A 12298-nucleotide genomic window follows, 5' to 3' on the forward strand; every position below is an offset into this window, starting at 1 on the left:
GCAGGAGGATTGCTTAAGCCCAGGAGTTCAAGTTCAAGGCCAACCTGGGCAACTTAGCAAGACCCTATCTCTTTAAAAAAAAAAGAGAGAGAGAGAAAATGCAGGCTAATGAGTAGTAATAGAAGACAGATCCTGGGTGGGTGCCTGGGGATAGAGGTAAGAAAGATGTTTACAAAGGTTGGAGGTGACATATGCTTGCCATTTCCATTATGGAGGGGTTTTCTCTGATGTGTACATATAGCAGAACTCATCAAATTAAACATTTTAAATATGTACAGCTTATTGTAGGTCAAGTATATACCTCACTAAAGTTTTTTTTAATCTTTGAGCTTTTTAAAAAGAAGTGATAGTTTACAGGGAGTCAGTAGTAGATCACTGGAATGTAAGTTCTCAAACTAAGTTCATTGCAGTGAAGGGTCAGTTTACTAGGCTGGTAGCAAGGTGGACTACCTTAATATATTTTTATTTTGATATATGAGATTTAATTATCTGTTATCACAAATATGAAATATAGGTAGTTGGGTTTGTAGATAGTTTCTCACCCACACTTAATATTTTTCATTTTGGTGTATTGGGCCTAGTCTGTTTAGTATTCTGGGAATCACATTTTAAGGAAAACACTGACTAACTACAGCACATTGTGAGAGAGAATACCAAGAAAGGATGCCAGCATACAGAAGGCAAAGATGAAACAGAGAAAGGTCTGGGGTCTTGAGCGCATGTACCCAAATCCTTCCTTTCCACAGCAGACATGCTTTTGTTCCAGAGTAATAGATGCAGGTTGTCAGACAGCAGAGAAAATTAGGTTATGAAATTTTATGCTTAGATGGTAACATCACTTACTTAACATTTTTCAGGGAGCCATGACCCATAAATTCATAGGTCCCATTTAGGTTTGTTTCCAGCAGTACTAAATGAAGACCATCTTGCTAAAAAGAGAAGCCTTCCCAGATAAGGTCTCACTCTCTCCCCATAACAGAACTAGATCTCTCTGGGTCAGTTGCTTAACGCTCCCTCTCCTTCCTGGCATCACGGCTGTCTTCAGAAATAGGACAGGCTAGTAGTGCCAAGGATGGGCTGGATTTGCTCTGTATAGTTCAGGAGGGGCATAGAAACGAAAGGATGCAGATGACAGTTTGCTGCATAAAAGCCTTTCTGACAGTTATCCCTACGTGACAAGGTCTACAAGCTGAAAAGTTATCCCTTGCTAAATATGTGCTTCCAAATGGGATGCCGCAGAGAGGAACGTCTGTTTTTTATGGAGGTTGAATTTGGTGGCCTTTCACTCGCTGTGCAGCCCCAGTGGGTTTTGTCTCTGTTAGAGTAATTTTAGTATCTGTTTTTGGGTGTGCTTAGATGGTGCTGATCATAGTAAAGTGAAGACATTATTTTATAAACTCCTTTAATTATACTTGCCTTATTATTTGGGGTCTCTTTTTTTCTTTCCCTCAATTTTCTCAAGCTATTTGTGATTCCTCTGTTATTTTTTTCCCTCAGTTTAAGATCCTCAATGTACCCATGTCTTCCCAACTTGCTGCAAATCACTGGAACCAACAACAGGCAGAACAAGAAGAGAGGATGAGAATGAAAAAGCTCACACTAGATATCAATGAACGGCAAGAACAAGAAGATTATCAAGGTATGAAATCACAAGAGAAGCGGAAAATTTCACTGCTGTTTGAATGTTTTCAATATAGAGTATCAAAGTTGTTTTTTCCTCACCGTTTGATGTCATATTTGTATGTATTTATCTGGAGAAGTTAATTGTTTTTTAAATTCCATTCTACATATTTCTCTCACTTATTTGTAAAATAACAATAATATAATTTTTATCCTATTTTGCTAACTCTATAAGTCAGATTACATACTGCTGCTAGCTGTGTTTGCAAGGGAGATGTTAGCCAATTTTTAACTGCCTCACATTGCCGTCCAGTTGTGAGCAAATTGATTTAACATGTGTCACTTAACAATAGAAGAATGTTCTGAGAAATGTGTAGTTAGGCAGATTTGTCATCGTGCAAACACCATAGAGTGTGCTTACACAGGCCTAGGTGGTATAGCCTACTGTATACCTAGGCTATATGGTATATAAGTAGGCCATTGTGTGTGCAGGCCATCCTTGACCAAATGTTGATATGCAGTGTGTGACTGTATTTATTTTATTTTGTCTATTTGGGGGTTTGGTCTTTAGGACCCCCATGTTCCTTAAGATTTGGGGAAATACTTAAATTAGGATTTTAGTTTTATACAGTTAAGCCATCATTTTTGTGTCAATTGGAACCTTACACATAGAGTCCTTAGACACCTCCTCAGCCACCCTTTTGGCATTGCTGTGGTATCCAGATTTTAATCTTTTAATTCCACTTCTAGAATCTTCTCTCCCAATTCCCAGTTAATACCCGACATTCTTAATAATAATAGCTAATACTAAGTGCTTACTGTAGACAGATGCTGTTTTATATATGTCTTCATAGCTTGTAATCCTCTCAACAATTTTATGAGATAAATGTTGTTGTTACCTGCATTTTACATTGAGGGAAACTGACCCTAAAGTGCCATAGCTGGTAAGTGGCAGAGCTGGGATTGAGTTAACAATACTTTCTTTTTCACTACTAATTACAGAAATGCTGCAGTCTCTTGCGCAACGCCCAGCTCCAGCAAACACCAATCGTGAGCGGCGGCCTCGTTACCAACATCCAAAGGGAGCACCTAATGCAGATCTAATCTTTAAGACTGGTGGGAGGTAAAACAGCCTTGACTTATTTCCTCCTTAGCTATTTAGTGTTTTGATGTCCATATGAAAAAATTAGAGCATTCTGGATTATACTTATTGATAAAGGCCTAATTATTAGCAAAATAGAAAAGTCTTTTAGTTGTAGGTATCTGAGGAAAAGAATCTATTTGATATGATTGTTATAGTTGTTTTTTCAAAAGTCATTTGTTTCACCCAGATCTTGGCTTTCACTCTCTCTGAGTGGACTTCTTTGTATTTTCTCTTTTGCCTTAACAGAAAAGCCTAGTTATAGGTGAGTTTTAGAGAAATCGTAAGCATTGTGTTAGAATTTAGAATTTCTCAGGTCAGGGTTAATTAGTATCAATGTTTATAAAAACTAGACTTTGTAGCATACAGGTAGAGTTTGTTGTGAGCTTTTTTTTTTTTAATTATAAAATTTCCTGATGGAATCTGTGGCAGTTCCACTTAAAATTAAACTTGAATTATTTTAATATGAGAAAATTAAAACTCTATAAAGAATTTCACATTGAAGATGTTCTCTAATAAGATCTCTTTCATCTTTTTTAAAGGGTAGATCATTTAAAGTTTTTGGGGGGTCCGGGTGCGGTGGCTCACACTTGTAATCCTAGCATGCTTAGAGGCCAAGGCCAGAGGATCACTTGAGCTCAGGAGTTTGAGACCAGCCTGAGCAAGAGCAAGACCTATCTCTACTAAAAATAGAAAAATTAGCCAAGTGTGGTGACATCTGTCTATAGTCTCAGCTGCTTGGGAGACTGAGGCAAGAGGATCACTTGAGCCCAGGAATTTGGGGTTGCTGTGAGCTATGGTGACCCCACTGCACTCTAGCCCGGGTGACAGAGCAAGACCCTGTCTCAAAAACAGAGAAAAACAAACTGTTTTTTGGGGACATGATTTAGAGACCCGTATCATTAACTCAGTTTTCTATTTTATGATTGAATTAAAAGTGACAGTGGCATCTGCCACCCTTATTTACCTCACTCAGGAGACTGGTGTTTACACTGAGGATCTGCAGAGCCCAAAATGTCACTTGGTTGTTGGGAGCAGGGGAAGAGCTATAGTAGGGAGTGGGCTGGGGGGCAGGGGGGATAGGATTGTGGAAAATGTGTGTAGACACTAGTCTTTTACTCACTGAATATGTTTGTGTGTTCCTGACATTTTTCTTTTAACTATTTGCTCAGATAACTTTAATCAAATTGTAATTTAGAAAATTGGTTTGTCATGACAGTTTGGAGATCTGTTTTTTAACATCCTATGAGTAGAATTTTTTTTAAAAGTCCAAATTGAAAATGATATGCAGATCTAATTAGGCATAATAAGATATTAGGTTATTTTTAATATTCCCAACTTTATTAAAGTCCTCAAATGAAACCTATTTTATTACTACAATTATTTTTATTAATCCCTAATCCCTTCTTAGTGCATCTATTGTGAGAGTGTAGCCTATTTCCCTAAGTCTTAAATGTTTGGGTGTCAGAACTTGACAGAACCAGTAAGTGTGGCTCTGTATGGCACGGGGGCACCTGCAGTGAGGTCTGCTTCCCTCTCTGTATACTTGTTTAGGACCTGCCAGGTGCAGCCCTGCACGGTAGAAAATGAAAAGTAGAAGACTAGTCTTTACCCTCAAGGTTATAGGCCAGTGAGAAAACCCAGTGGAGGCACATGAAAGATAACTCTGCCCTAGCCATTTATTTATTTTTAAAAAGCCTTGGTTGAGAGTCTGTTAAGTATAGGCATTTCTTAGGCAGTTGGGAGCAAAGATGAGTATGGGGAAGCTTGTGTGAGAGCTTACATGGGCTCTAGTGGAAGTGCGCGCGAACACAGGTGTGCCTTTCTTGTTTGCCTGCCAGTGTTACTCAGCGGTTTTTCAAAGTTCCTTGTTAACTGTCTGTTCTCCATTCCTCTCTTCAATCCCCGCTGGGAGGAATTGGCCACACTTACTTTCTTCCCGACTCCCACTGTGGCTTACCCCTACCGGTTCTCAGAAGCTGCCTTTGCCAGGGTCACCCCCTGCCTCCTGTGGCCTCATGTGATCATTGTGTGGCCTCATCTCCATTGCATTTGGCATGGTGGCCCCCTGTTTTCCTGATGGACTCTCTCCCCTGGCTTCTGGTCCTCCCTTTCTCCTTTCCTCTTTGCCTTGCTCCCCCCTAGATACCATGCCCCTCAGGCTCAGCACTAGGCCCTCTTCTCTCATCCTCCTCCACTCTTGCAGGAGGCAGCATCCACCTGTGACTTGGATCCCATCCAGATCTCCAGCCTAGAGCTTGAATTTTCCTCTCTGCCTGTCTGCCCAGCCATGTCTCTCAGAGACAAGGCCCTGGTGCCTCCACCCCTTTCTCCCTGGTCTCCAGCCCAGGAGCGCATTGCCTTCCCTTCATCCATAGAAAAAGAGTTGCATTTTCGACTCCCCTCTCTCCCTCAATTCCCAGATGACTTAACAAATCCTCTGCATTCTACTGCCAAACGTCTCTGACACTTGCCTGTTTAGTTGCCCTCACTGCTAAGACCCTGGGTCGGGCCACCATCAGTCTCACTTGGGTAACTGCTGCAGCCACCTCCTCAACTTCTTCTCATTTCAATCCCTTCCACTTCATTCTGCTCTACCTAAGTATCCTCCCCTCCCCTTCCCTCCCCTCCCCTCCCCTCCCCTCTCCTCTCCTCGAGTCTCACTGTGTCACCAAGGCTGAAGTGCAGTGGCCTTGTCATAACTCACTGTAGCCTTGAACTCCTGGGCTCAAGCAGTCACCCAACTAATTTTTTTATTTTTGTAGAGATGGGGTCTCACTGTATTGCTCAGGCTGGTCTTGACCTCTTGGCTTCAGGGATCCTCCCACTTAGCCTCCCATAATGCTGGGATTACAAGTGTGAGCTACCACACCCAGCCCCAGGGTTCTTTCTAAAATGCAAATCTGATATCTAGCTATGTGAGCCCTTGTGCTCAGAACCCTTCAATGTCTCCTCATGGCTTGTGGGATTAAGTCTAAACTCCTCAACTTGGAGAACAAGGCCCTGTGTGATAATGGGCTTACTTGCCCTGCTGGCATCACCTCACGCTGTTCTTTCCCCTATTCCAGCTACCCTGGCCTTTGGTTCTTCTGAGTGTGTTCTTTTTGCCTCTTCTGTTTGGATCAGTGTCCTGTTTTTCTGCCAGATAACTCCTGCTTCTCTGTCAGGTCCCTCCTTGGTGTGTTCATGTCTGATGTGGGTCTATGAGGACATGCTACAGTGACTTGCTGCATTTCCACAGACTTTGTCCTACTTAATTACCTGTTAGCTTGTCTCTGTCTCCCATGAGATTGCAGACTGAGGGCTTGACTAAGTCTTACCTTGCTTTTCATTAGATCTCCTTCATAGCTCTTGATGCCTGGTTCCTAGCAGATGTTTAGTAAATATTTGGTGAATGGACAAAGAAACTTTTTACAATCTACATTTTAGTCATTTGGTAAACTTTCTCTCTCCAGTTCTGCTCCCAGGCTTTTCCCTCGTTTTCCCTTTTTTTGGTTTGTTTGTTTTTGGTGAGAGTCTAAACCAGGGGTCCTCAAACTTTTTAAACAGGGGGCCAGTTCACTGTCCCTCAGACCGTTGGAGGACCAGACTATAGTTTAAAAAAAATTATGAACAAATCCCTGTGTACACTGCACATATCTTATTTTGAAGCAAAAAAACAAATGGGCAAAAACACCAACGTGTGGCCCATGGGCCATAGTTTGAGGACGCCTGGTCTAAACTCTTGAGTTAGCCTCTCAACCTGTTCTGAATCTGTTAAAACTGTAACTTGAAAAAAAAAATCTTAGCTTGCCCATAATTCTTAAGACTGGTGCTCTGGAAAGTCTCAAGAATGCTGTTGTGTTCATAGCCAGTGGTCCTAAAATGTAGGTATGGGCAAACATTGTAGAAGAACACAAGCAAATGTGTAAACATGAGTTTTGGGGCTTTTCAGATACCAAATGTTCTTTGTCATTTTTTAAGCTTAAGTTTTAAGTGAAGAAATGTAGTCATTTGAAAGAACAGACTAATGGGGTGGAATCTCCTGGTGGTTGGCTCTTTATTTACTTCTATTTTTAAGCCTGGGCCAGACTTAGTAGAAATCTGTGCACTTGGAGCAATGGCTTCATTGGAAACCTTAAGAACATGCTGGAGTGATGAATTCCTATAGGAAGGAGAATAAAGTCAGTGAGTAAAGTCTGCGAAACTGGTTGATCAAACAAGTTGATTCTTAACTTGGCTAGTGCTTTTCTAAAAATTCCATTATTAATACTGGCAATGTGATATGGCAGATAAAGGGAAATTTATTTGGAAACTGTTAAAGTAATTTAAAATATTTCTTACCTGTGAATTTTGATAGGCTTCCCAGACATTAATTATAATGATTTGTATATTTTCTAATCAGGGGATACTTGATATAGGAAGAGAAATTAAAATTTCAGCCTTTGGACAAATTACTGGCCTTTGCTTAAAATGAGTTAAACGGCAGTGATTGCTCTAAGTGAAACTATTCTCCAGGTTTTCTGCTTGGCTAGTGTTGAAAAACTTAGAATCTTTGGCAAATGTTAGTACTAACATGGTTTAGATGCTACCAGTTGATAGGGGTTATTGCAGTGGTCCTCAAATGCATTAAAATACATATTAACCCTCTAGACTCATGAAAAAGCAGGTTCTGATTCACTTCTAACACACTCCCAGGTGACATCAGAGCTGCTGGTGTGTGATGGGCGTATGTGACCCACTTTTTAGCCTATCTTAAGGAGAGTCTGCATTTTTTTATTAAATGTTTTCTTTATGTCATTCTTGTAAGGTTAAGTAAGTGATAGTTTTATCATAAAATAGTCCCTCCTAGAATCACATTTGATCTAAACTGTATATCGTAAATATTTTTGAGCTCTTTAAATCACTCAAGATTGTTTGCCCATAAGTCAGTCATGTGATCTCCCACACTATAACTTCTTTACCAAAGATTTTGAACATTTTTTTCCTATCTTTCATTGCATTTATTCAGAGTATTCTATTTTAGATAGATGCTTTATCTTGACTTCCGGAGAAACTCTTATATCTTCTCTTTTATTCTGTTGGAATTGTGTTATGGACCCTTTTTCCATCAGTTCAGTTCTGGAAATGTTAGGGATATGTCCAGCTGAAAATATACTTTTCCATATTTGCATTTCATTCTTTGGAAGTTTCTTGCTAATATAACTTGCTCTGTGAAAAACAAACAGTATTAGTGTGCTCGGCTGCTGTAACAAATACCACAGGCTGAGCGCTTAAACAGCAAAAGTTTGTTGTTTCACAGTTCTGGAGGCTGGAAGTCTGAGATCCAGGAGTCATCAGGGTTGATTCCTTCTGAGGTCTGTGAGGAAGCATCTGTCCCAAGCCTCCCTTCTAGCTCCTGGGGTTTGCTGGCAATCCTTGGCATTCCTAGGCTTGTAGGTGCGTCACCCTCATCTCTGCTTCATTTTCACGTGGCATCTCCCCGTGTGCATGTCTGTGTCCAAATCTTTCCTTTTTTAATAAGATCACAGTCATATTGGATTAGGAGCCCACCCTACTCAGTATGGCCTCCTCTTAACTAATTATAGCTGCAGCAACCTTATTTGCAAATTAAGGTCACGTTCTGAGGTACTGGGAGTTAAACTTAAACATAATGAATTTTGGGGGTGCACAACTGAACCATAACACAAACATGGATTCTTAGCATCTTAGAAATTAGTCATAGAAGAGATACAGGCACCATCCATTCAAGTTACTGTCAGTAGCTCCTGTTTTGTCATAGTCCAGTAGAGCGTGTGTGCTACAGTCATCCCTTGGTGTCCATGGGGATGGGTTCCTAGACCCCCCCCGGATACCAAAATCCACAGATGCTAAAGTCCCAGATATAAAATGGTGTAGTATTTGCATGTAACCTGTATAATCCTCTCGTATACTTTAAATCATCTCTAGATTACTTATAAATCCTAATACAATATAAATGCTTTAAAAATAGTTATACTATATATATTTTTTAAATTGTATTATATTTTATTGTTTGAGTTTTTTCCCCTGAATATTTTTGATACCTATGGATACCAAGGGCCAACTGTAATTTGGAGAAGTCACTAGTGGTGATTGGTAGTGTTTGAGGGGACGCTTTCTTGCCCGAGCCTTGCCTGTGGCAGTGCACTCTATAATGTTGCCCTGTTTGTGCCTTTAGGAGACGTTGATCCAGCAGCACGTGTCATTTCATTAGGTCCTGTATCTGATGTTGTGGATAGTGGAGTCCTCCAGCAATTGAATGAGAGCAGTGGACACATCTCAGCATGTCGGTCTAGAGAGTTGCGAATCTAAACCTGGGACAGGCTGGGGCCATGAGGCAGAAACACCAGCCTCTGCCAACACCGGAACAAGCCGACGCTTCCAGACAAGGCGTAAAAGGCCTTTAGTAATGGAAATCACGTGAGGGTTAATCTTCTCTTGAGAATGGCGGTCAAGAAATGAGATGGTTCACTTGACTACAGAGCAGTTACACCAAGAAGAGAGTCAATGAGATGATTGAGCCGGAGAAGAAACGGTTGTGATGGTAATGGTATGGGGGAAATGAACTTGAGTTTTAAACTTGATTTGAGTTACAGTGTCTCTGAATTGAACATCCCATGTTGGAAGAAGATACATTTGGGGGCTCCAGGACTACAGTAGAAAAGTATAGAGCAAGCAGTAAAATCTCCTAGTAAAAACTTACATGCAGGACAACAAAATGATGAAAGATATCCAAATACCAGATAATCCACCAGGAAGGCTTTTGTTTAGGAATTTGTTTCAAGAGGAACAAGGGATGAGGGAGAAAAATCTGTTTTATCCATCAGAGTCAGTGAAATAAAATTGCCTATTAGGGTAAAAGAAAAATGTGAAGACTATTTTAGTATACAGAGAGCATTAATTCAGATGGCTTAGACGAGTCTAATACCAGTCCAAGAAAAGGGATATAGTTGAGCCCATTGTAAGTATCATTGAAAACAAAACGTGCCAGTCAGCATGTCACAGAAGACGAACGAAGGACAACAAGAAGTGATCAGAATATTTTGTTGACCTTCATGGGTTTACAGCCTCTATCTCTAAACAAAGTATGGAAACAAGTAGAGCTTTTATTTTGCTTTTGTTTTCATTTTGTTTTGTTTTGTTTCCCCCCACTAAATAGAAATGAGGGTTCTTAGTCTGTTTCTGACAATCTGTTAATTTATTAGGATAGTTGTCTTTCGTTTGCTTTCTAATAGGCGTAGTAAATTTAGTTGAAGAGCACATCTGTATGCTACAACTTGATTACATCTTTTTTTCTAGCTATTTTGCATTTTTTCTTTTACCATGTTTCAGTTACTGCATGTAGATTTAAATAAGAAACAAAACTTGTAAAGTTGTAACATTTCACATGGAAATGCTGCCCAATCTTCACCAGCTTCAGAAATCTGACCTTTGCCGATGCTGCAATAAAGTGTTGTAATTTAGATCTGGTGTGGTTTCGTTTTATTTGGTTTGGGTTTCAGAAACCTATAGAATGGGTAAATCATTGTCTTCCAGGGTCATCGTTGTGCTTTATAATATATTCTCAAAGACGATTTCTTTAGCATTTCAATGTTAGTGTTGCTTTCATTTTAAGGGTTCCGTCTCTGCAGGACTTTCTTAGGTCCCTAAGGTAATTTACCTTTTGGGTCAATACAAAAAGTAGCCTTTGCAATCCAACAGAATAAACGCTTTTAGGACAGGCTTAACACTGGTTAAGATGGAAAATGTTGGCACAGCATGGTTCAGCCTGAGGCAGCGTTTGTGATTCTACCCAAGTGTGTGCAGCAGAGTGGGCAAAAGCGTCTATAAAGTAGCCAGATGCAGAACACATCTGTAGTCCCAGCTACTCAGGAGGAGGCCACTCCAAAAGGAACATTAAGAACCGCTGTTTTCCATTTCTTCCCATGTGTTAATTTCAAGGATGATTTACATAATCCAAATGTAGTTACTGAATCTCTGTTGCTATAATTTCTAAAATTAAGCTGAGAGTCATTATATAATCTGAAAAGAAATAGACTTTTATTTTTTTTTAAGTTTCACAACTTCCTTTCACTTAAGGGAAGCTTATTATCCAGCCCTGTCAACATGTTCATCACTGACCTGTGTACTGTTACTTACTGTTCTCTTGTTGGGTCTGAGAGTAGTTTTGTCATTCTTATATTATGTACAAGTTTTGTCATTTTTGTATTATTTCTAGGTTTTAAATTCTAGGGAGCCAGGGATAATCCTGAATTCACCCTTTATACTACGTATCACGTGTAGGGCAGAGAATATGTGAAAATCAGCTGTGCAGTGATAATTTACCTTCATTCACCTTTCATCTAGTAATAGCCAGGCCACTAGCAGGTGTGATATTTTTGGAACTATAAAGAAAGTGGACCAAATAGGATTTTTCCTTTTTTTTTTTTACAACTTCATTCAGTCAGATTATGGTAATATAGATAGATTACAGATCACCAAAAGATTATCGATATGTAAAATAGGGTCAGTGTCAGTCACCAAGAAGCTTGCTTGTGTTTAAAAAAATTAGAGGAGAAGCTGCCTGAATTTTGGGAAATTTTGTGATTCTTGTAACTTAGTCTTTTGCTCTTTCTTTTTTTCCCCCTTGTGATCCACCAGAGGTAAGCAGATTGCCAGACTTCCTCCTTCCTTCGAGCCTGCCATTCCTTTTTGGGAACTGATAGACTGAAAAGGCCTCTGGGTAGCCTAAGGATCTGTTTCAGAATCAGTTCCTCCCCTTTCCTGTGACATATTCTAACTCTACATGCCAGGCAGAAGGAAAGTTGTAGGTAGCACACAATACCTAGAAGAGCCAAACAAGGAAGAAGATGAGAAAACTAAAAACTAAAACCCATAAGCAAGGCCCAGAAACACCAAAGAGGAGAAACACCTCTTGGAGCAAACTCCCAGGAAGCCCAGCAAGCCATTAGGGTCTTCATCCTAGAGCGCCTAGAAGATTAGAATTGGAAGAAACACTCATTTTACAGATGAAGAATCACCCTGAGAGGTGCAGTGACGTAACACCATTCAGTATGGTAAGATCAGTAATTGATGATTTGGGGATTTATATGATTAGTTTCATTATAGGAGGTAAATATAGTTGGTATTTGAACAATGCAAGAGTTAGGGGAGCCCCCTACCCCCGTGGAGTCAGAAGTCTGCACATAACTTTTGACTTCTTCCAAACTTAACTAACAGCCTACTGTTGACCTTACTAATAAACAGCTGATTACACATATTTTGTGTATGTCTTATATACTGTATTATAGTAAGCTAGAGAAGAAAATGTTGAGAAAATCATAAGGAAGAGAAAATAAATTTACTCTTAATTAAGTGGAAGTAGATCATCATAAAGATCTTCGTCCTCACGTTGAGTAGGCTGAGGAGGTGGAGGAAGCAGAGGGGTTGATCTTGCTTTTTCGGGAGTGGCAGGGATGGGAGAAAATCCTGGTATAAATGGACCCACACAGTTCAAACCTTTTGTTGTTCAAGGGTCAACCGAAGTCCCAGAGTGGT

General features: G+C 40.0%; 1 protein-coding gene across 7 annotated transcripts in view; it reads left to right on the top strand.

Moving 5' to 3' along the window:
• UPF2 (UPF2 regulator of nonsense mediated mRNA decay) overlaps window positions 1-10221 on the top strand; it is a 115268-nt gene extending 105047 nt beyond the window's left edge. For 5 of the 7 annotated variants that reach the window (XM_075997549.1, XM_075997554.1, XM_075997552.1 and 2 more), the window contains 3 exons: window positions 1498-1639; window positions 2623-2743; window positions 8940-10221. In XM_075997549.1, the coding sequence (XP_075853664.1) occupies window positions 1498-1639; window positions 2623-2743; window positions 8940-8949 (273 nt within the window). In that variant the 3' untranslated portion in view covers window positions 8950-10221. Of the gene's footprint in view, window positions 1-1497; window positions 1640-2622; window positions 2748-8939 lie in introns of those variants that run through there. The other 2 variants (XM_075997550.1, XR_012914882.1) reach the window with 2 other exon arrangements.
• Window positions 10222-12298: the final 2077 nt, after the last annotated feature.

This window comes from Microcebus murinus, chromosome 25 (assembly GCF_040939455.1).
Source record: "Microcebus murinus isolate Inina chromosome 25, M.murinus_Inina_mat1.0, whole genome shotgun sequence".
Taxonomy (NCBI): domain Eukaryota; kingdom Metazoa; phylum Chordata; class Mammalia; order Primates; family Cheirogaleidae; genus Microcebus; species Microcebus murinus.